Below are 24,951 nucleotides of genomic sequence, written 5' to 3' on the forward strand. Positions count from 1 at the left end.
TAGCGGTTGCTGCGGCACAGATGTCAGACAATCTCTGGCATCTTCAGCTTGGGCTGGGAGAGACCCTCTCTGAAACTTTGGAGAGCTACTGCTAGTCAGTGCAGAGCAAGATGGACCAATGGTCACACTGGCAACCCCTAGCCTAATAAGCTCTTGTCCCCGAAACCACCCCCCCCACACACACACACACTGCACATAAGAAATCACTGCAGCAAATTTGCAGTGGCAAAATACTAACTCATGTATCAAGGTAAAGCAACTTGGAGCAGAATTAAACCCATAAGGTAAAATTTACTTCTGGGGTATAATAGACGCCCTGCAGTGCTTTGTGATTTATTTGTTTTTGGTACAGGCCAGAACGTACATTTGTTTGTTTTGATATAGCAGCAAAAAAAAAAAAAAACACAAACCCCCCCACAAAACTACTGTGGTGCTTTTAAAGTGAATATCCACACACAAACACTAAAACTTAATTTATTATACAGGTGAAAATGCTAAGTTATATTTTGAGAAGTTGATGGGGCCAGAACAGAACCCTGTTAGCTTTGAAAAAGAAATAATTATAGGTTCAGAGAGCACGGCTTCCCTAAGGCTAGCAAGGTCAGAGCTGAGGCAATATTTTAACCAAGGACTTTGCAGCTTGCAATTTTCGCCGCTAAAAGATACCACCTCAATTGCATGTGCCTTATGAACGTAACAGAAAGAAACATAGCTCAGGGATTTGCATGCAAAAGGTCCCAGCTCCAGGTAGGGTTGGAAGAGACTCAGACCAGAGACCATGGGAAACTGTTGCCAGTGTAGACCCTATTGAGCAAGCTGGGCCAATGGTCTACCAATCTATGGTGCTACTGTTAAGCATTTTACAGAATTTACTGACACGAAGGGCCAACTCATGCAGTCAAACCCACAACCAAGCCAGCACAGCTAATACAGTTGTACCTTGGTTGCCAAATGCCTTGGAAGTCGTATGTTTCGGCTCCCGAATGACAGAAAACCCAAAGGGAGTGTTCCAGTTTTCGAACTATTTTTTGGAGGCTGAACATCTGGCATGGCTTCTGCAGCCAATCGGAAGCTGAGTCTTGGTTTTCAAACAGCTCCGGAAATCGAACGGACTCCCAGAGCGCATTCTGTTCGAGAACCAAGGTACGACTGTACAGGCTTTAAAAAAAAAAAATTACCGTATTTTTCGCACCATAGGACGCACTTTTTCCCCTCCAAAAATGAAGGGGAAATGTGTGTGCGTCCTATGGTGCGAATGGAGGCATTCGCTGAAGCCTGGAGAGTGAGAGGGGTCGGTGCGCACCGACCCCTCACGCTCTCCAGGCTTCGCACACCTCTCCGCAAGCAGCGGGAGCCCAGCGCTGGGCTCCCGCTGCTTGCGGAGAGTTGCCAGCATGCCGAAGCCTGCGCGCGCTGAGCTCAGCGCGCCCAGGCTTCGCGGACCTCTCCGCAAGCAGCGGGAGCGCTCGCGCTGCTTGCGGAGACTTGCCTGCATGTTGAAGCCTGGGCGCGCGGAGCTCAGCGCGCCCAGGCTTCACGGACCTCTCCGCAAGCAGCGGGAGCGCTCCCACGGCTTGCAGAGAGCTGCCTGTTTGGGGGCTGGGGTCGGGGGAAGCTCGAGCTTCCCCCGCCCCAGCCCCGCGCCTGGGGGGGAAATAATTTTTTCCCCTTTATTTCCCCCCCCCAAAAAAAAAACCTGGGTGCGCCCTATGGTCCGGTGCGCCCTATGGTGCGAAAAATACGGTATTACAAGACATTCCAAAATATATGTACTAAAGACAAAGTAAACCTTTTATTTTTCATTGCAAGAAGAATGTTCTGAATCCAAGAAAATGAAATTTTCTCAATAGATTGGGATTAACATATTTAAAGCTATACATTTAAAAACATACTAAATAACACTCCAATCTAGGTACCTTTAAAAATGGAACGTTTGACTCTAACTGCGATTTACGATCATGTGTGATAATGGGATAAGAAGAAATTCTATTACAGAAAAAAAGATTTTGCCTTGGAAGCACATTAATTAACTGAAATAATGGGCAGATATTTTACGTGTAACTTTCAGGCACTGAAAAGAAGGAAAATTATAATTTACTTAGGCAGCTTAAAACTATAATATTTAAGTAGCTTAATTAAACTTTTACTATTCTAAATTTGGCTGCCAGTTGAACCCTGACCGCAGCTAAATTGTACTCTCAGATAAATGGCTGCAAGATACTTACCCAGATACAACTGCCTTGAAGTGACCAAAGCTACACATTTAGAAATACAGCAGGAAAGCTGGCAAATATTTTTCTGCTTTCCACATGCTCTTATTCAAACAATTGTGGTTGAGCTAATGGGTGGAACTCAATTTATAGTAAATGTTTTGCTTCTCTTATAGAGAACACACAATATGTGAACAGTAACGGAACAGAAAAATGAAGTGTAGCACCCTGCTTTAAAAGTGTTCAACATTTGTTGCCATTTAAAAGCAACAAAACAAAGTTGCGTTTTCTTTCATTGTGCCTTAAATTCTGGGTTATATACAATGCTATGGGAATGGAAGGGTTAGGGTTGGTGCAATGATTCTTTTCCTCCCCCACTTCCCTCCAAGTCTTTTTCTTTTTCTAAAGTGGATTTTTTATTATTATTATGAAATACTTTACTTTAGAATGATGAGCAAAGGGATTTCTGAAACTGCATACATACACTTACGCGCCATTGGCTTGTGCGTCGGGAAATAAATTAATGGATAGGAATTCATACCAGGAAATGGAGGGAGTCCTGGAGTCCTCGTGGCTCACGAGAAGACCCACCCCAGGGCTTGAAGAGGGCACCAGTGAAGGAAGCCCCAAAGTGGAAGCCCCTGAGGTGCAGTGGAGCTTTGTTTAGGCTGCTCAGCTTCCCCACCTAACAGCTGACGCATAGGGTAGCACAGCAGCTGCCACAGCCACTTTCCTACACATCCTCCAGCCGACCCTAGAACTTCAACTCTAGCTATTTTGGTCTGGATTAGAGAGAGAGCAGGAGAGAGAGCTGGAGAGCAGGCTTTTTAGAGGGCGCTCCCCACTTATGCGATTGTCGCTTATGCGCACAGGGGCCTGGAACATAACCACGGCATAAGTGGGGACTTAAGACTCTGCACTTTATCAGCTCATTATAATTCCTCTATTATAACGCTACACACAGTACAACTCTAAATTGCGAAAGCAAGATGTGCCTCTACCGCTTGGGAGGGCGCTGTCACAAGAGAAGAAGGGTTCAATGCCTTCCTTGCTTGTGGCTTTCTTCTCATTGGCATATTTGGTGTATCTGTTTCTGAACCTAAAGGACTGGGAGATTATACAGACCAACCTAATTTTGCTGCCATCCAATTCAAATCTGTTGGATCCAAGATGCCAAGGAGAAATGCAACTGATGGTAGTACTGCTTCTGCATTTGATCGGATTACAAAACAAACAGGATACTCAGGGCTTGATGTTGGGAAGGTACCTTCAAATGTTTTAGAATACAGAATATATTTGGGTATCTGGCCAAGGAATACAGACTGGGATTCCCTGCCAAGCATTCCTGAAACATGGTTGCAAAGGACCTCTTTGTACAACAAATCCTCTAGCTCCTGTTGCTTCTTACCTACCTAAGTCTCCATCTTCCGCAGCATGTAAAAGAACCTGGTCTGTTTGGAAATGCACCAAATAACCTGATATGTGAAAGGACCAACCTTCAGTATTAGAAGTCCATGATAAATATGACGACAAAAACTGAAGAAACAGAAATGGATACCTCCCTACAATGAATGGTAAATACAGCAAAGGTACCTTTATTCTGTGAAATCGAACAATGTCACCATTTTTGTAGATTTGTGGAAGGGCATCTCTGTTTACATTAAAAAGTGAACATATCAGCTTGGCATCCGATTGGTCCACAATGGTTATCACTGAGCAATAATCTGTAAAGGAGAAAATATAGATGTAAAAAAGTTGGCACCATACTTCTAAAAGCACAGAATAATACATAAAGGATCATGATGTCAGGTAACATCATGAGAATAAATACAGGGATGAGATTATAGGATTCCATATGCTTTTAAGAAAGCAAAACAATTTCCTAAGATTAGCCATGCCAGAAATTTTACACCTACCTCTGTTTAAAAAGTGCATGCATTGTCAGTAATCTTGACATGTCTACAGATGTGAATGGGTTTGAAACTTTCATAAAATTACTAACAAATCTTAACACTGAAGAGAAAGTATTTTATTTTAATTCAAGGTATCAAGTACAATGGTCAGCCAACCCTTTAATTGGCCAACAGTGACGACGACACTTTCTTCTGTGACATGAGGCAAGGAGGAATGATTGCCTAGCATGCAGTCTAATTTTCATTCAGTACTGCTCCATTTCTTCAAATCTAGCTTAGGTGTTAGTCTCCGGAGAGCTAATAATTGCCAGTTGTGTGGCAAGTCTCCTTTTGCTTAGCTTTGCCCTCACTTAAAACAGCCATATTAAAAGGGCAGATGGCTTAAACCACTTCCTGTTCATGCAGAGTAAGAAGCAACAGACTGTTTAGACTTTAGACAGAGGCATTTCAGGGGGTTGAATTAAGATGACCCACGGGGTCCCTTTCAACTCTATGATTCTATCAGCACTCAAATCTATAACAAGTTCGGAGGACACCCTCATTGATACATATCTTCAACCCCCTTAAGAAGACCGAACAGTCGGGAGAAACATGTATGTTCTGCAAAATTCTTATAAATTTAATACACTAATATCCTGCCTTTCTTTTCAAAGCAGAACACAGCAGCAAAGGCATCAGTGATTAAAAAAACCTAATTAAAATACAATAACAGCATATTTAATACATCTAAAAATATCTTACTATTATAACATTTATATTCCACATTTCCTTCAAGGTGCCACTCTCTCCAAGTTAGGCTCACAACAATCCTGTGAGTTAGGTTAGGCTGAGAGATGGTGACTGGCTGAAGGTCACCCAGTGAGTTTCAAGGCAGATTGAAGATTTAAAGGTGTTCCAGGTCATGGCTAGGCAAACTAAGGTCCGGGGGCTGGATCCGGCCCAATCGCCTTCTAAATCCGGCCCGCAAAAGATCCGGGAATCAGCATGTTTTTACATGAGTAGAATGTGTGCTTTTATTTAAAATGCATCTCTAGGTTATTTGTGGGGCATAGGAATACGTGTTTTTCTCTCTCTTCAAAATATAGCCCAACCCCCCCCCCAAAAAAAAGGTCTGAGGGACAGTGGACTGGCCCCCTGCTGAAAAAGTTTGCTGACCCCTGTTCCAGGTTTTAGTCTAATAGTCTAACCCAGAGTGGTCCAACATTGCTCTCAGACTGCAAGCAGCCCTCAATCCCTTTTCTGGCAGCCCTCAGCAACTTTTGATGCCCTAGCCCTCATGGTGCCTTCCCAAAGCTGGGTAAGTGAGGCACTGGGAATTGGGAAGGAGGAACTGGGAATTGAGGACTCTGCCAGGTTCCTAGAGTTCTCCCACCTCCTTCCTAAAGCCTAGTTAGCGCTTGCCCAGTCATTGATCCTCTAAGCACTACAGTCCATAAAAGTATTGGGTATCAATGCCAATTTTCATATTCAGGACACCATCCTTTAAAAAATGAATTTCTAATGCAAAGGACAAATTTATTATTTCTACAGGCTCTGGCGGAAACAACATACAGTGGTGCCTCGCAAGACGAAATTAATTCATTCCGCGAGTCTCTTCGTCTTGCGGTTTTTTCGTCTTGCGAAGCACGGCTATTAGCAGATTAGCGGATTAGCGCTATTAGCGGCTTAGAAAAAGGGGGGAAAGGGAAAAAACTCGCAAGAACTTGCAAGACGTTTCGTCTTGCGAAGCAAGCCCATAGGGAAATTCATCTTGCGAAGCACCTCAAAAGACGGAAAACTCTTTCGTCTAGCGAGTTTTTCGTCTTGCGAGGCATTCGTCTTGCGGGGCACCACTGTACAGTGGTACCTTGGGTTACATACGCTTCAGGTTACAGACTCCGCTAACACAGAAATAGTACCTCGGGTTAAGAACTTTGCTTCAGAATGAGAACAGAAATCGTGCTCCAGCGGCGCGGCAGCAGCAGGAGGCCCCATTAGCTAAAGTGGTGCTTCAGGTTAAGAATAGTTTCAGGTTAAGAACGGACCTCCAAAACAAATTAAGTACTTAACCCGAGGTACCACTGTATAACCTTTGGGCTAAAACAACACCAAGTTTCAATATAGTTTACTAGATTTGCCCATCATACTGGAAACCATTAACATTTTTGGATTAAATAGTGCTAACTAGATCTTAATGTGTAAGAGTTGAAAAATTAAACTTTCTGTTAGGTATTAGAAACAATCTTGAGCAATTCACCTAATTTCCTCTGTAAGATTAAGTGCAAATTGCTTTGTAGTTTTATTGCAAGGCCTGCTAGTATCTCTAAGCCAAGCCTTTAATCAAAGAAGCCATGAATATAATAGTCTACAGCGTATATTACAAATACTTATTTGTAATTCTCTGCCACCATTGCACAACACACTCTAGGATTACAGTATAAATGAGTTAACTTTGAGACAGGAATGTCATGTTCAACAAATAGTTAGGGAATAGTTCCAATGAGGTGCTTTAAGCGAACAGCTAATACTACAAAAAATATTTTAGTTTAATTTTTTACTTACTGTAAAGCAACTATTCTCAAAGGATTAGTCCCGAGAAACAAGGCCTAAGAAGTATGATACTGAATTAGCTGCTTGTTTAACTTTGCAAATTATCTTCAGGAAATAGCATCAAAGTACAGTTAAGTGTGCCACAGAGGTGTAAAAAGCAAGTAGGAATAATACATTTTAGCAAGCTCATTAAAATCTGACAACTTGTTTTAAACCTATATACTGTGTACCTCACTTTAATTAAAAAGGTGAAAAATTGCATACTGGCAAGATATACAAGTTCTAAGGTAACTCACATTTAAATCTAATATTTTCAAAACTCGACAAATATACAGGCTGCTTCAAGTTACAGCTCTGTGCGTCACTACAGGGTTATCTCAGTTCAGACAAGCAAGACAGTACATAGTGTAAAATACTTTCACAAAACATGGGATCTCGCCATCGCTTAAGGAGAGAAACTGTGTCAGTTCAACAGTGCAAAACTAATGCTAATACATCCTCATGGATTACCAAAATCTGGCACTGAAGTACAACAAATGCTTATAAAAATTCACTCTACCATATTCTTTTATAATGTGTTGGATAGAATGCATCTTCAAGGTGACTTTCTTTCCATAGCCTGAAGGCTCTTCCTAGCACTCTATTAATCTCACCTTACATTTTTGTTTCAAAACATGTGGGATTGCAGAAAAAAACAACAACTTGAAAGCAAACAGCTTGCATGGCTCACAGACCTAAAGCCAAATGAAGATTCCAACCATTATTAATTATTAATTATTATTATTATTATTATTAAATTTGTATACTGCTCTCCGTCTGTAGATCATGTTCTCATGCCTTAATTTTTAGTTTAAAAAAATCTATCTCATGATTTGGAATATAGGGAGTTAGCCTCTCCCAGGTACCTTATCACATCAGGTGACTGGAATAGTTATATCCACTTAGGCTTGTTACTGCATATGAAATTGTATTTTTCAAGTCCTTCTGCGATGATATGCCTAATGTTAAGGTAAAAAAGGTAAAGGACTCCTGGATTGTCAAGGTCCAGTCAAAGGTGACTATGGGGTGCGACACTCATCTCACTTTCAGGTTGAGGGAGCCGGTGGTTTGTCCACCGACAACTTTCCGGGTCATGTGGCCAGCATGACTAAAATGCTTCTGGCACAGTGGGACACTGTGACAGAAACCAGAGCGCACAGAAGCACCGTTCACCTTCCCACCACAGCAGTACCTATTTGTCTACTTGCACTGGTGTGCTTTGGAACTGCTAGGTTGGCGGAAGCTGGGACAAAGCAACAGGAGCTCACCCCGTCATGCAGATTTGAACCGCCAACCTTCCAATCAGCAATCCAAAGAGGCTCAGTGGTTTAGACCACAGTGTCCTGGTTCTAAATGTTGAAAGTATCCTGGCACGTTGTATGGATAGTAAGTGGAACCCACCAGCACTGGGAGTCTAGTTCATACACTTGCTAGAATAGCTCTTCCATATATGTGGGTGGGAGACACTGAACTCTCTAATACACCCACCACACACATAGAATATAAGGCAAGATGTATGTCATAGGTACACATGTTTCTCAAAACACTTCTCCCTGAGAAAACACATATTCTAGGAAAGACATTCTAAAGTGCATGAAATGGCCCCTAGCACAAGACAGATTGAAAGTCCAAAATGCTATTCAACATGGAAATCAGTAACACAAGAAACACAAACTACATTTAGTATTTTAGTGGCTAAAGAAGCTTTGAATGACACACCGGGTGCAGTTTCCATTTCGGAAACATCCAGAATGGATTTCAGGGTAGACAAGCACACCAAAAACAGAGAAACTTTAATACTTTTGCTATAGCAGTTTGAAAATACATGCATACATATATGCAAAAATGAAAATACATGTTCTATTTCCAACCTCTATGGGCCTTTCCACTGAGACCAACAGACAGCTACAGTTTTACATGTATGCCAGAAACAGCTTCCCAGCTGGGATAGATCTACAATGCTAGCTTTCGAGCAAGTGGATCACAGTTGCTTACCAGCATGAGCAAGGTGACAGGATGGGTTCTGCTGGTCATGACAACTTTCCTATTACATCGCCCTTCCAGTAAGCAGCAGCGACTCAGCTGCCAGGAAGTCAGTGTAACAGCTCCACACCAAATTGCAAGCCATTGCTGATCTATGTATTTTTACCAATCAATTCAATGGAAGTGAGCGTTCATCTTTATTCGATATCTCAGCTCTCTGTTCGGGCCACTGAAGCTCTTTTATTTAGAACAGTGCACTTCCAAATTTGGGCTTTTGTATAGCTCCAGGTTGTATTGTCTGTGATTTAGATCAATTGGGTTAGGTTAGTTTATTCTGTAGTAAGTCGCAAACTTATGCTACCATGAAATAATTTAATTGTATTAGCATTGTTTAAGAATGGCAAAAAAAAAAACCCTATGGAAATGACTTTAAGCAGTAAGTTGTAACACCTGACAAAATTACTTAACAGCTACTGTAAGCTTGCTCGGCTTAACTGCAAAAGAAGGAACAGGGAAATATTAAGCCCTCACAGCAGTAGTTGGAGCTACAGTTACTTCTATGTCATTAGAGACCCTAGGATGGATCCAATTGCCATTTCATGGATTAAATTTTCTACCATCAGCTGTGAAGTCTTCAGATATCTTAATAGGGGGTTGCCAACTTTAAATTTCCATTTGATATCCTCAGTCGAGAAGTGCCCTTTCTGCAAATGATTGTCTACATGCCCTTTTGGTTTTGACCATTTTACATTTAAAAGCTACAAGTGGTGAGGAAAGAGAAATAAGAGGATATCTGCCTATCCAGAAATAACATTTTAAAAATCAGCAACACCTTCTGCAATATCCTAAAGGATAGAAAATCATAATCTTTTCAGCTCTCTGCAGCTCTCCAAAAGGGAAAAAAAATATCCCTATTAAAATTAAAGACTGAAAATCTCACAGTGAATGCAGTTTTCTCAGACATACAGACCTAGCATAACTAAGCATCAAAAGATGCTGAAGTATAAGAATCTAAAAGTTTCATCTTGGCTTCAGGAAGACAATTCCTATACAGAATGAACTAGTAAATGTTAACCATATTGATATAACTTGTACATCAGAATTGTATTTGGCTTTACATACTTTTTTCTTAATGTTCTACAAACTACATAGGAGAACAGCACAGACACAATATAATATATGGAAGCCTTGTTCACACATAACACTAAACCATGGTTTGCTTAACAAACCATGAGTGAAACCACAGTTGTCCCGCAAATAGACAAGTATGCTTGTTTCTCCAAAATTTAGTTTGTTTTCCAATTACTAAACTCATTCCTTTATAGATTGACCACCGGAGATGCTCGCCAAACCAACATGGTTAAGGAAGAGTGCTGCATTCACACATAGCACCAGATCATAATTCACACAAACTAAGGTTTGCAAATTATCAGCAAACCATGGCTTCAGATTGTTGTCAGGAAACAAACCATAGTTTAGCTGCTAGGTAGGGTTCACACAGTGCTAAAGCTATGGTTTAGCATTATGTTTGAAGCAGATCATTGTGTCCTAATAATGGCAACACTATTTTTCAAACATCTATTTTAAATCTATTTCTATTCCTAAATTTAATTTAAGAAGAGATAGATAGCAATACCTGATGTGCTTTATGAGTACCCCAGTGATCCAATGATGGGGGAACAGATAAGTGGGCTTTTTATGAAATTTACAAGCTACAATGCAACTCATTCCAGTTTTAGCCAAAACAAGATCTTGAATCATTCTAAAGAAACCCTAGTTAGTAAGGGTTACCATCACAAGAAGGTAGTCAGCCTTAAAAAAAAAAAAAAAATCCAGCACAACTATTTCCCCAAATGGTCAAACTTAACAAATTGTTTGTAAAACGTATCATCTACAGAAGTATTACTTTTGTTCCCCGAGATCCTGGCAAAAGGAATAAGATGGGTTCACTTAAAAAAAAAAAAGTTTCCTTGGAATTCTGGATAAAAATAATTTTCATTACTGCCAGTCTACCTTGCCAGGATACAAGATCACCATTATGAAAGAAGTTGACCAGTTTAGAAAGTTCTTTCTATGACAGTAAGTCTTCTATCATCAGCTCAAATTATCACAAAACTAACGACCAATATGCAAATCGCTCCATTCCCTCCAAAATTAGAGCAGACACATTATTTTCCAGGTTCATGCCTGCAATATAATTTTAGTTTATAAGTGAATATGAGATGAAACTAATGATATTCATTTTAATTTCATTTTGTGGAAAAATAGACAAAGCATATGGTGTAATATCTGTAATAACAGATGGACCATTACCAGTTCTTGATACCAAATTTAATTACCCCATTCATTTTTTAAAGGTCTGACATATAAATTATTGTACCTCATGGTGCTTTATTCATATATTTTTTTCTTAGCTGGGATGTGAAAACACTTATCTTTCAATATTTCCAACAGTTTTATGTTTAAATACCATTACCACAAACTATGTTGGGTTTGTGCAACTAAAGTCATGTTCATTTTTAAACAAAAGAAGTGAAGGAAGCAGATCCATTTTCAAACACCATGACCAAAGACTATGTTCCTCTATTTGTCAATCCAAAGAGCAAAGAATTCCCTCTTGAGTTTCTCACCGCTGTATCAAATGGTGTGCAATGAATAGGGAGGTTTCCATAGCTTCTCCACAAATGAATAAAACTTTCAACTATTGCCGAAGACATTGGGCTGCCTAATCTCCTAGCCATGCTAGCATGAATTTCTTTCCTTTTCAAAGCTAACCATGGTCAGGGTTTCATCTGCCCTAACCACTATAAACTCCAAGTTACGATAAAACAAGCTCCCATTTCCAAACTTTGATTTGGAGTTTGTGATAATACTGAGCACAACAGGCAACCCCCATTTTAGGCGCGACCAACATGTGCACAATTGCACACAGCACTGAACCCAAAAGTTGACGCGGGAATGTCATAAAAGAAGTCACTGAAAGGGTGGAACAGACCATGGTGGCTCACCAAGGTGAATCTGAGCAAGCATTCTTTACAGCAGCCTTTCTCAACCTGTGGGTCCCCAGATGTTGTTGAATTACAACTCCCATCACCCCTAGCTAGCAAGACCAGAGCTCAGGATGATGGGAGTTGTAGTCCAACAACATCTGGGGACCCACAGGTTGAGAAAGGCTGCTGTACAGGAATCCAAGCATCCAGGAAGCATTGAGCAGTTTATTTGAAATCATAAACGTAAAGGTAAAGGGACCCCTGACCGTTAGGTTGAGTTGCGGACGACTCTGGGGTTGTGGCACTCATCTCACTTTACTGGCTGAGGGAGCCGGCAGACAGCTTCCGGGTCACGTGGCCAGCATGACTAAGCCACTTCTGGCGTACCCGAGGAGCGCATGGAAACACCGTTTACCTTCCCGCCGGAACAGTACCTATTTATCTACTTGCACTCTGATGTGCTTTCAAACTGCTAGGTTGGCAGGAGCAGGGACCGAGCAACAGGAGCTCACCCCGTCGTTGGGATTCGAACCGCCGACCTTCGGCAAGCCGATCAGAAATCATACAATGACCCATAATCGACTTCTTGCTCATATTTGCTATGAACATTTTTTTTAAAGCAGAACACTTTGTGAGTTTTATATATTTAATAATACATACCCGTTCCTTTGCATTTATATGGAGGCTTGAAGAATTTCACAGCACCATAGAGGTTGACAATAGTCCCGCCTTTAACAAGATTCAGAGGGGTGTATGTATAGCTGGGGGCAACAGACTAACAAGACAAAACAGAAAGTGATCACATTCAAGTCAAATTCTGTAGCTATTTTAAAGTGGCAAGCTTCTTCTTCTTCTCTCACTTCTTTTCTTTTGCCAAAACTTTATGTACAGGGCCTAGATATCAGGTCCATTATGAACATCAAAGAAAACATTTTTCTTTGCTACTGGTCATTCCATCAGAATACTCCTTCCTCCTTTGGAAGAATTCCCCTATAAGGAAAGGTTATAACAATTTGGGGTGGGTTTTTTGTTTTGTTTTTTACTGTACAGAAAAGGTGAGCAGGGAGTGGATATGCTTTGTGATGTATAAAATGATGTTGGGGTGTGTGTGACTATTTTCATACTAGAATCTGGAACCATCCAATGAAGCCGAATGTTAGGAAATTCAGCTCAGAAAAAAGAAAGTGCTTCTTTATACAGTACATAATTAAACTATGGGATTTGCTCTCACAAGAGGCAGACAGCCACCAGTTTGGGTGGTTTTAAAGGGGGATTGGACCGATTCATGGAATATAAGGCTATCAATTGCTGCAAGCTATGACTGTTATATATGTTGCGAGTCTGATCCTGCAGGACTCTTCTTATGAGACAGCCAAGTGTTATTTCCTGGCAAACGGCAAATATCAGACCATTCCAGAAACACTAGCTTTTTTTGCTTTTCTAGTTTAAATAGTACAACTGCAGAGTTAAAGCTATAAAACGTTTGCAGATACAAATTTGTTTATTATTTCAAAAGGCATTAATCTAAGTGAAAAAAAGAAAGAGACAAGAAACTATATCATAACCTATTAGTTTAATTATCCTCAACAAACCAAACTTCAAAACAGTGTAAAACCACAACATGTTTTGATTAAATCCTTGCTATATTTAATAAGCACCTACTTATTTGTTGCAAATTCATCTTGTTATGTTCTCTGACATAACAAGCTAGCTTGGCCATTGAAGCAAATTCCTATATTTTCTCTCTGTATTTATTAATGGTTGGTATCATTGCTGATCTTCATTTTTCTGCCAACAAAATTATTGTTGCCAACACCATACAATGACACAGATCCTTATGTTGCTGTATAACTAAACCATCTGTATAGTTTAACAGAAAAAAAACCACCGGGTCCAATTGTAAGTTAAATGTTTCTAGTACAATAGCACTGATTAATTTCCATGGTTTTAATAGTTATCACACATGTCAATTGATCATTTCACAGGATGTTTAAAAAACCCATTTGCTGTACATTCTGTGGTTGGAATAAGTGTGTAAGCTACTTACATGAGAAGAGTAAACACATGGGTCCAACATATAGAATGAGAAAGCCAACTGATTTTTGATCTTTGTGAATTGATTTTTGACACATTAGAATTTCAGTCTGGCCCTAGTGAGCATATAATCTTGCCAACCAGTTGTACACATGTCAAAAAATCTACAATGTTGCCCTCTCCTGATACAGCAAATTTGCTTTAATAAAGTTTTGGAAAGGCTGTTGGAACACATGAATTTTTGTACTTTCTCCAGCAACCAGCAGAAGGTGCCACAGGCATTTAAATTATTTCTGTCATCACCTTGTTCTGCTGGCTAGCCTAATAACAGTCATAATACTTGCAGACCACCTCCAAGATGTTCAGGAAATTAGCACACTTGCCAGAGTTTCTGAGCCTCTACAGCCTGGTGTATTTTTTTATTTAGCGGGGCTGCTTGAAAAGAATTTTTCTATATACGTAAGACAAATTAAAGTAGCTAGAAAACACATTCATAAAGCACTCCCAGCCTCACAGTGTAAAGAGAGATGTCCAAAGGAGGAAACCTAGCATGTGTTTGGATTTATTCAAAATTTCTGGACACCTATTCTCTGCCTTATTCCTTTTGTAATTGTGTTCCCCACAGCAGCTAATGCAAAATTATTGTGAGATCTATAGCCATTTCTACAGGCCATCTTAAAGTTGCTGTAAAACGTGTTTCAGGCACTGAACTCGCGATGCCTTCTGCAATTTAAAACAAAAATAAAAGAAACACCAAAACAAAACTTACCATGGCTACAGTTTCTGAACCAGTAATTGTACTGGATGACCTAGTACAAACCTGCGGAGAAAAACAGAACTGAAGATTGTTAGAACAAACTGGAAGACAATAAGGATCATTTCAGATTTTTTTATTCCAATATTTTAAGATGGACATTCTTTGTTCTTTGAACAAATATATGCTGGAAGTTAATCTATTATGTATAGGTAACTTAAAAGATAGAAATAATAAATGTATGCATTTTTATTACATATAAGTGAATTGTCTTATGTCAAACATATAGCAAATGCTACCTAAATATTTAGATAAACCAACATTTCTAATTAACAAACATTTATATTTTTATAGACTACTTTATCTCAAACATTTGGGGTCAGTATAAAAAACCCACAAACTAACAGAACAGAATAGTTTAATAATGCATATTTCTATTATGGCCAATATCAAAATAAAATTGAAGTAAAGAAAATTCACTAAAACCCCTCCATTCTTTCACAACTTAGCCCTGAGCTCAAAAGGGCAAATCAAATGGGTAGGATTTAAAAGATTCCTAAAGGTTCCCAGGCTGTACTGGGATAGATTGAGGGATAATTCTTCCCTTGGTAATTTAAATTTCTGTATATTATAAAACATACTGCACAAATGTACTCTATGGCTACCTAGGACCTAGTTTGCATGTCATGATAAGTCAGTTTACCTGGCTTTGTATATGAGTTAATAATGGATGTGCCTTTATTCTGCCATGCTGGCCCCAGAATGAATTCTTCCCATCCACAGAGCTCAAGCAAGCCATACTATGGCTTGTCATGTGATACAAACCCAGACAGTGATTTGTTTGAAAACAAACCATGGTCAAGGTTTGGATGACACAACAAACCATAGCATTTTTTTTACACTGCCGTGTGTATCCAAAAGGGAACTTCACTCAAAGTAGCTCTTTCAATTTAAAACAAGTCTTTAAGAAATAATATGAATGAATTTATTATCAGCGTTTTTAACACTCAATGTTACAAAGATACAGTAACAGAATACCTACTTGGTGGGTGCTTTCTCTGGTTTTAATTTTCCTCTTCATTTTTATCTACAAAACAACAAAGTGACTTCAAATCCCTCAAGAATTTCAAATTTAAATTTTATACAAAATGTGTGCATCTCATTTTTCATATCTCAGTTGCATTTGTCAAAACCACTTATCCTTGGGTGCATAGAGCTGCCTCCTTTTTTACTGACCCTTCTCCTGATCTTAAGAAAAGCTTTATTTACTCAAAATTGTTTCAGGCTGCTGCTATAGGTGCAAGAGCAAGACCAGAAAAGAGGTGGCAACGCTATCTGTAGTCAACGGAATTCTGCCCAAGATTTTCACTCCTCACTAAATACATTTCATAAAGATAATACATGAGTATTCATACTGGACTCATACATTTTATAGCATTTAAGATTTGTGCAAGTTATGGTATTGATTTTACATTGGTGCCAATTTAATCACTATCGTATTAGAGATAGGCATGTCTTATCCAGCTGCCTGAATGATTAATGTGCTTTAGGGCAGTGTTTCCCAACCTTGTGCCTCCAGCTGTTTTTGGACTACAACTCCCATCATCCCTAGCTAGCAAGACCAGTGGTCAGGGATGATGGGAATTGTAGTTCAAAAACAGCTGGAGGCCCAAGGTTGGGAAACACTGCTTTAGGGACTTCACTGAACTTCACAGATGCCTACATTCCCCAAACTATATTTTGTGCTTTGTGAATTGTAAAACAGCAAACTGGATCTTGTGGGCGCACATGAATGTGAAGCCAAATCCTTCAACAAAGAGAGAGAATCCCTTTTCCAAATCCTTTCTGCTTTTGAACAGGCAGTTTACTTTGGGCAACAGACACTTATCTGGACATCTGGGATGCATCCACTTAAGTACATGCCCAAACTCTGGTCAACTTGACTGTAGCTGTAGTATTCCCTTGTTATTCCCCCGCACCTTGCAAACTGTAACCTGCTTCCCTTAACTCTCCATCCCACCCTTACTGTATCTGTATTGTTTAGAAACAAAAACTACCTTAGGGGCTACCCTTACCTGTCTGTCAGGCAGGCAAAGGGCCAAAACAGGCTTCGCACTGCTATTGATGGTCTTCCAACTCCCCCAGTATTCATGGTTTTATCTTATGAAAAGATAACATGTGGCTTCTCTAACCAACATCAATAATTCCCAAAATAAGAGGCGCTAGAATTCTGGCCTGCCTTTATAGCAGACTATTTGTTTATGGGGGCCTTCAGGTGTATGTAAGCTGGTTGTGGTCACTCAGTGGAGATTCTGCATACACTTAGGGCTGATCCACACTTACTTTTCCCTGGAAAGAACGGAGCAAGGGGTAAATGTGGATAAGCCCTTCCTTAAACTCACTTCACGTGTTAACTGTTCCATGGCTGAACCCATGGCTTAGCCCTGGCGAATGAATCCTGGTTTAAATGAAATAATGTTTGTAACAACAGACTTGCACAAGTGCCTTTTTAAAACAATGAAATGATTAAAATCTGGCCGCTTTTATTAAGTTACACATTACTTAACATCACAGGGCGCTCCGGGAAATTTATTAAGTTACACATTACAAAACATCACAGGGTGCTCCAGGAAATTAAAGACGCAAACCCCAGGAATACATGCAACTGTAAGAATCATTTTAAAAAATAAGGTTCTCCTAATATTCATACTGCTAAACTAATACAGCATGATTAGGTCTTTAATTCCAATCTAAAATGAACTTTTCATTAGTGGCAGCAAACAGCACATGTGCCTTTCATTTTTCTCAAAAAGGGCTTGTGAGAAGTTCCATGTTAAAATAAAATAAAAATAAAATATTACTAATAGCCTTCCCTAAACTTGTACGCACGAAACATTTTGGACCACAACTACCATCATCCTTGACCACTGATTGTGCTCACTGGGGATGATGGGAGTCCAAAATATATGGAAGGCACCAGGTTAGGGAAGGAATTTCAACCTAGTTATCCAACACCCAACCTGGTGAAGCTCCCTCAACAGGTGGAGAGGAAATGGTGAGGGAGCTTCACCATTCTGACATTCTGATTGTCATATAGCTGATAAAGGCATGCGACAACTATATCCTAAATATAATTAACTACACAGCAAATAATTAACTAAACATTAGGTTCAAGAGAGTACATGATGAATTGAAGAGAAAACTGTCTCCCTTTGGGCATGCAGAATTAGTTGCATAGCTGCAATATCCGAGTTGCCTTTCAGTTTGGCAAATATTCTACACAAATTACAAAAAACATCCCTTCAAGTACTGTAAGACGGGCTTATGGTAACATCACTTTTTGAGATCAGAGCTAAAATCCATTGACTCTATAGAAATATTAGTTCTCTTATCCATTCTCCAAAACAAAGCTATCACTATGTAAATATATTTACAGCATATTTGCTATCCCAGAGAAACGACACAAAACATCAAAAAGATACGCTGCACTCTGCCAACTCAGCACAATCTCAAACTTTCCAAGTCTATGTCAATTCAAGGCTAATACTATTGGAAATCTGGCAAGGGGCCGTTCCCCATTAACTAAAGCAGCAACACTGTAGATTGCTACTACCGTATTGGCTTGAATATAAGCCTTACCTTTTTCCCAAATTCCGACCGTGAAAACTTAAAGTGCGGCTTATATTCGCGACCTTATGGTATGCAGCCAGGAGTGCGGGGCAAACAGTGCCAGGAGTGCGACAAAGCAGCTCCTGCCCCACACGTAGTTCCCCGTCCTCTCCCCCAAGGCTGGGAAGGGAGAGAGCGAGGAAGGGGAAAGGCTGCCAGCAACGCAGCGTGCCCCCCCCCCACAAGGTTGCAGCCAGGAGCAGCAAGGAATGGAGCGGCTTATATTTGGGTGGTTTTTTTTCTTTTTTCCTCCCCCCCCATCAATTTTAAAGGTGCAGCTTATATTCGGGTGTGGCTTATATTTGGGTCAATACGGTACTTCAATACAGCACAACTGGATTTAGAGGCCTAAGTCATAATAGTTAGGGTTCCCACAGCAACATCCAATACTCTCCCAGGGGTGTGTGCATATATGGTAAAGGACCCCTGGACAGAAGTCCATTCAAAGGCAACTATGGAGTTGTGGCGCTCGTCTCGCTTTCAGGCCAAGGGAGCCAGCGTTTGTCCACAGACAGCTTTCTGGATTATGTGGCCAGCATGACTAAACCACTACTGGTGCACAGAGGACAGTGACAGAAGCCAGAGCACATGGAAACATCATTTCCCTTCGGGCTCCAGCGGTACCTATTTATCTACTTGCACTGGCATGCTTTCAAACTGCTAGGTTGGCAGGAACTGGGACAGAGCAACAACGGAAGCTCACCCCATTGTGCGGATTCAGACCACCGACCTTCTGATCGGCAAGCCCAAGAGGCTCAGTATTGTGCATATACATCCACATATACACACATATAAAGAGAGAAAAATATGAATGGACCAAACAACATTTCAGACAAGTTTGTTCTGGATCCTGATAGGATACAGCTAATCACTAAAACCATGTATTTGTTGCAGTGACTAAGAAAACAGAATTTTTGAATTCTTATAGCAAAATGTTTCCACACCTGCCTTGCTTAGATAAAAAGTGAGGCTCTTTCCAAGCTGGCCGTTCCAGAACTTTGAGAACAGAATGCTCAGAAGCACTGCAACTGCAGGCTTGGAAACATCCTATTTTTTTTTATCAGAGCAACTGATGAAGGTGGTGGAACCTGAGACATTTTGTTACACTAATGTAAAATTTCTGCTTCGTTAGTCACTGTGATAGATAGATAGATAGATAGATAGATAGATAGACAGACAGACAGACAGACAGACAGACAGTGGTACCTCGAGTTACAAATGCCTCAGGTTACAAACGCTTCAGGTTACAAACTCCGCTAACCTGGAAGAGTTATGTCGAGCTGAGAACTTTGCTGTAGGATGAGAATGGAAATCGTGTGCCGGCAGCACAGCAACAGCAAGAGGCCCCATTAGCGAAAGCACGCCTCTAGTTAAGAACAGTTTCAGGTTAAGAACGGACCTCCGGAACGAATTAAGTTCGTAACTAGGGGTACCACTGTAAATATATATGCTTCTGCTCCTGTTCACATTGCTTACCCAGCTTGCTGCTGCTGTCACCCTCCTTGCTAGTCCCATCCCTCCCTTCACACCTCACTCAAATCCGCCATTGCCTCCTTCAGCCTCCCTATTCCCACAAAGCAACTCCGGCCTCTCTATCTCTACAGCTCTGCTACCTCAAGCCCTGCACTTCCTCCTCACAGCCCCTTCAAGCCCCTTACCTGCCCCAGCTCCTCTGTGTCCCTCTATTTCAGCTTTACTCAAACTTTTTACTTAAAACTCCATCTTAAATCCTGCCTCATGTTTGCTCCCTTGCCCAGACATCATGCAAATCCAGGTTTGTGATGTGGCTCTACAAATCCTCCAATGGAGGCCCAGCAATGGCAGCCTTACATTTTTATGTAGAGAAAGAGAATAGGACTTTACACATTTCTAAAACTACCCTATAAACACTGCTAAAGAGACAGAGCTGTATGAGCTACACACATTTCAAAGCATTTGAGTAATGCTAACTTTCTTCCCTTTGGGCAGCAGCAGCCCGCGTAGTGTGTCAGATTGCTTAGAAACCCTGTTCAGTATCAAAAATAGTTTTCCACATGCCATGAACTCTATGATTGCTGCCATCTGATTCTTTATCACCAGAGATAGCTCAGTCGGTAAAGCATGAGACTCTTAATCTCAGGGTTGTGGGTTCGAGCCCCACATTGTGCAAAATATTCCTGCATTGCAGGGAGTTGTACTAGATGACCCTTGTGGTCCCTTTCCAATTCTAAGATTTCTGGTGGGTTGCTGTTTGATACACGAATGCAAGTCTAAAGCCCCCTTAGACACTCAGCTGTAGCCAAGGGTTTTCTCTGAATCCCAGTTATTAGTATGCTGAATGGTAAAGTTCTTCTATCTTTTTAAAGCAGACCTTGATGTGCTTTTTAGTACTCCACAGCCTCTCAGACTCTCTTATTAAGAAAGTTTTGGAGTGAAGGGAGAGAAGAAAAGCTTGAAAAACATACATAAATAGTTGACCCAGCTTCATCAGAGACTTCTAGCCGACAGCAATGCCCATCAGCATCACTGGTGGACTTAGCCATGCTGAATCCAGCTACCACCATGATGTCCTATAGAGAGAGAGAAAATGCATCATTATTGCTATTAGTTATCATATTTTCGGAGTCCTTAGTGATCAGATCATTTGATGAAACATTTCCCTGGATCTTCAGAAAATATGACAAATCCCTGCTGATTAGGAAAGCCTCTGGAAAAGAAAAGAAAAATGTAAAGGTATGATGCAACCAAAGTTTCAATATGAAATATTTATGTACAGGTCTAAAATTTCCACTGAAATGTGTCATTAACTTTAGTAGGGATAGTGTTTGGGGAAAACAAAGGCCTTAAGTGATTGAAATAGTTTAAATCAAGAATTGCATGGGGGAATATTCAATGTTAGCCATATTTGGAGCAGACCCACTAAAATCAATGGACATATCTATAGATTTCAATGAATCTACCCTGAGAATTAGCTATTACCCACTGTCAAAAATCAAATGGTATCAATCATTTTAAAATTAATTCTTGAGATTCCTGCATTTGCAGGAGGCTGGACTAAATGACTCTTGCGGTCCCTTCCAACTCTACAATTCTATGATTCTAATTACATATTTTAGCATACACAGGTGTTCCAATGATCTGCAGGTCATCAGTGAACTTAGATGTTACATTACGAAAACTTACAATTCATCTTTCATAAGACTAGGGCAATGGGGCAAAGCTTCATGGTCTGAATGTTGCCAGTATTTACATAACAAAAGAGTAGCTAAATATTTTATCTGTGACAAACAAGAAGTTGATAAATCAAGAGAATTGATCATATGGAACTTAAATGGCACTTTTTGAAAAATGCACCGAAGAACTGGTTTCTGATATCTGACGACTGGAGTGAGCAAAATGGCCTTTTCGGTACTGTGAGGATTAGGGTAAAAAACAACAACAACTCTTTCAACAAAACAATATTAGCAAGCTGAAAAATTCAAATAGCTTGAAAGGTGATGAACAATCTAAGTCACTTATAGAAGATATTTGTTATAAAAATTCTGAGATGAGTGCAATACTCAATTCTAAAAGGTCTCTTTGCCAGTAGTATAAATCAGAAAGAAAAATAGTTACTGCAATCCCTCTGCTTCCTCCTATACAAATAAGGTATTTGCTCAACAGCCAAACTGACGTTAACGTCAAAGGATGTCATTTTATGGAGACTGACTTTTGTAATGGCACTTTCCATTATAGCATTTTTAAGTAGTGTGGGGTTTTTTGTTGTTGTTTTTTTAAAAAAGAAATGTCAGTGATTTGAAATCTAAGCTGAAGCAATAATGGAATAACACTAGCATGAAATAGTCCTGGATTGGGGGTGGAGGTTATGTACCAGTTTGCAAGAATAAGTAGTGTAGAAAGTTATTATTCAAACAGGAAAAGTAAAACACATACACACATTTTCTGATTTCTACAGGAAAGTGACAAAGGGTAAACTCTTTCTGTGCATTTTTTTTTTAAGCTAATGTCAAAAAGGGGATGTAATCTACATAAAGTTAGGTAAATGCACCCCACTAAAATCAATATAAGTGCACAGTTCAACACTGAAATCTGATTCATTTCAGTACAACATAGTCAAACTTCACTCTCTCCGATTAGTGGCCCAAATCAGAAAGAATAGTTAGCAAATCACTATTACTTGATTCTGTTATTATGAGGTCCCTATCTGATCTATCCAACATGGCAAAGGGAGACTCAGGAGGGTTGTGTACCATTTGCAGATTTTTAGTTTAAAATAAAAATGGGGGGATATGATAGAGCAGTGGTTCCTGATTGGAGGTCCGCGGACCCCAATGGCTCTGCAAAACCCACCCAGGGGGTCCGTAGCACCATTCACAAAACAAAAAACTACCATAGAGTAGTTACTTAGGTTTTCCAACTCCACAGAGGGATGGTGGTATACACAAAATTCAATATAGCTATACCACAGAGGGCTTAAACAGCAACACTTCATATTTGTTTTTCCAGTAAAAAAAATTACCTAGGCACATTTAGCACCTGTTGGCTACTTGCGACCTAGTGAAGATGTCTGGGTGAAAGGATGGTGCCTGACAGCTCCACCATCTGGAGGTACACGCTTGGGGATCATTGGATCTTGACTGTTTTGACACACTAATACCACATCCTCCAGAATTCTATCAGTTACATTTTATCCGCACAATCATAATGAATTTCAGGAACCAAAATGGCAACTAGGCATTCTGTTTTGGCACCTAGCTTATATATCTGAATTTCTAACACTAATTGGGGAGCACATGGTATTTAAAGCTCACTTTTAACAAAAACAGGAAAGAGAAACCTCCACCCATTATCTAAAGCAAGTGTGAAAACCTGTAGCTTGGCAGATGTTTTTAGACGCCAAACTACAATCAGTGCCAGGTAGCATCCTCTTGCCAAATGTTAACGATCTATCACTCTCAAAGACTGGTGTGTTGAATAATCAAAATCAAATGTAGTAACATATCATTTATATTGATGATATTGGGGAATGAATAACAAACTGCAGAACTGTTAAATTAACACATCATTCAAATAGATTTTTGACTATGGAGATCAGGGAGAGGAATCTGTGGTCCTTCAAATGTTCTTGGACTCCACCGCCAATCATCCCAGAGAGCATGAGCGGGGATGAAAAGAACTGTAGTTCAGTAACAGCCAGAGGGGCCACAGTATCTCAGCCTGCAAACTTAAAACAGAAAATGTGTAGAGAATAAAAGAGAATACATTTACATTCTGTAATTGTATTCCCAAATTACTAAGAAACATGGACATAACTTTCAAAAGGCAAGCCCCAAATTTTAATTACTGCTTGAAGATCTTAGTTTCTTAGCTCAGGATCTCCCAGAAAATTACCTTGCACCAGCACCAACTGCAACTTTTGGGAAAGCACACTTGCAAGTTTTGCACAGCTATATTCATTTCAGCTTGCCTTGCACAGGTAAAATTATTGACGGGACAGGCTTTGTTTAGAAAACCGTATGTGAACTGTGGCTTTCTCAGGGTCAGCCTTCTTTAGTAGAAAAGCAATTAAGAAGCAGGGCATCAAACTACTGAAATACTGTTTCACTGCTTTCTTGTTATGTCCAAACATAGCACCTTGTTTATCCCTATTGACTCAAAGGAGTTACAGCAACAATGCTGTTTCTATTTAAGCCAAGCCAAGCTGGTGGCTAGATTTAAGTGCTCTCTCTCTCTTTCTGAGAGTCAAATGCCCTGTATATTAACATCTTCAGTGCTGGCCCAGATCCACCTGCTTGCTATGAGTGAGCAGCTGGATATCTTTCAGCAGTGAAGAAGTTAAAGGTACTGGATTTTCTGCATGCAGCACTTGTCATCTAAGATTGCAGATGTCAGCAGTTATTGGACCATTAGCAGTCAGGTTAAAGAGAAAGAAAGAGGAAAAGAGAGCTATCCACTTGCCTCTCATCCCTCAGCTTATTACACGGCAAACTCCCATGGAAGTAGGGAGGGGGTGAAAGAGAAGGTTGATAGACTGCACTACTGACAGGCAGGGAAACTAAGCTAGATACCTGAGAAAATGAAAGTGAGCACAGGGAATTGCAATGCAAGTTAAAGGCTCCTTTACATTAGTTATTTCTGGCATTGTCTGAGTTTTAAAGTGCCGTCTCCATTTTGCCTGTGCCCCCTAAGTACTTCCAGATGGATGTGCTCTTCCTGAGAAGCATTTTAGCCTCAGCGCTTCATCTTTTGCATTCAATCTTGTACCAACAACACTCCCGTTAGCTTTTACTGCACGTCGTTTGTCCGTGTGTTTATTTGATTACAATAAATAAAAGAGCTTTCTGATTAAAGCTGAGTTTTTAGCAAACTGTGGTGCTATGATTGCTCTTTTTGCTACTTCAGCAGTCTCTGATGATATTCTTTTAAATGACTGAAAACCCCAAACCTTAATGTTTTCCGGGGTGGGTGGGAGACTGCTAACTTAAGTGATACAGACAGATTCAATTGTTTAAAAAGAATTAGAACAAATTCCAACAAAGCTTAATGTGCAATGGAATTACCGGGGTGCAATGAATTTTATTCTGTACCACCATTTGGGGAGAGGGGCAGGGGAGTTAGTTATGCCACTGTTCCATCTTCCTTTCAATAAAAAATGAGAAATAACTCTGTAACAAAACTAAAAAATCCATGGGTAAAGTTTCTTACATATGAACCACAACCTGCCTTTAAGAAATGGGGAGGGGAAACCTTAAGCATTTGTGGACAATCTTCCTTAGTTATCAAAAAGGCAACTAACTCAGGCACAATATCTGCTTGATATTTCAAAGAAGCGATTTTAAACTGTCTTTTGT

At 40.1% G+C, this 24,951-nt stretch overlaps 1 protein-coding gene across 4 annotated transcripts in view; it reads right to left on the reverse strand.

Annotated features, from left to right (window-relative positions):
* POT1 (protection of telomeres 1) overlaps nt 1–24,951 on the reverse strand; it is a 67,176-nt gene that overhangs the window by 29,452 nt on the left and 12,773 nt on the right. For 2 of the 4 annotated variants that reach the window (XM_079994171.1, XM_079994170.1), the window contains 5 exons: nt 20,566–20,670; nt 15,495–15,539; nt 14,468–14,518; nt 12,325–12,439; nt 3,804–3,934 (listed from right to left, as the gene is read on the reverse strand). In XM_079994171.1, coding sequence (XP_079850297.1) covers nt 3,804–3,934; nt 12,325–12,439; nt 14,468–14,518; nt 15,495–15,539; nt 20,566–20,670 — 447 coding nt within the window. Of the gene's footprint in view, nt 1–3,803; nt 3,935–12,324; nt 12,440–14,467; nt 14,519–15,494; nt 15,540–17,886; nt 18,048–19,779; nt 19,895–20,565; nt 20,671–24,951 lie in introns of those variants that run through there. The other 2 variants (XM_079994172.1, XM_079994173.1) reach the window with 2 other exon arrangements.

Source organism: Podarcis cretensis (genome assembly GCF_951804945.1).
Source record: "Podarcis cretensis genome assembly, chromosome: 10".
NCBI classification, from domain to species: domain Eukaryota; kingdom Metazoa; phylum Chordata; class Lepidosauria; order Squamata; family Lacertidae; genus Podarcis; species Podarcis cretensis.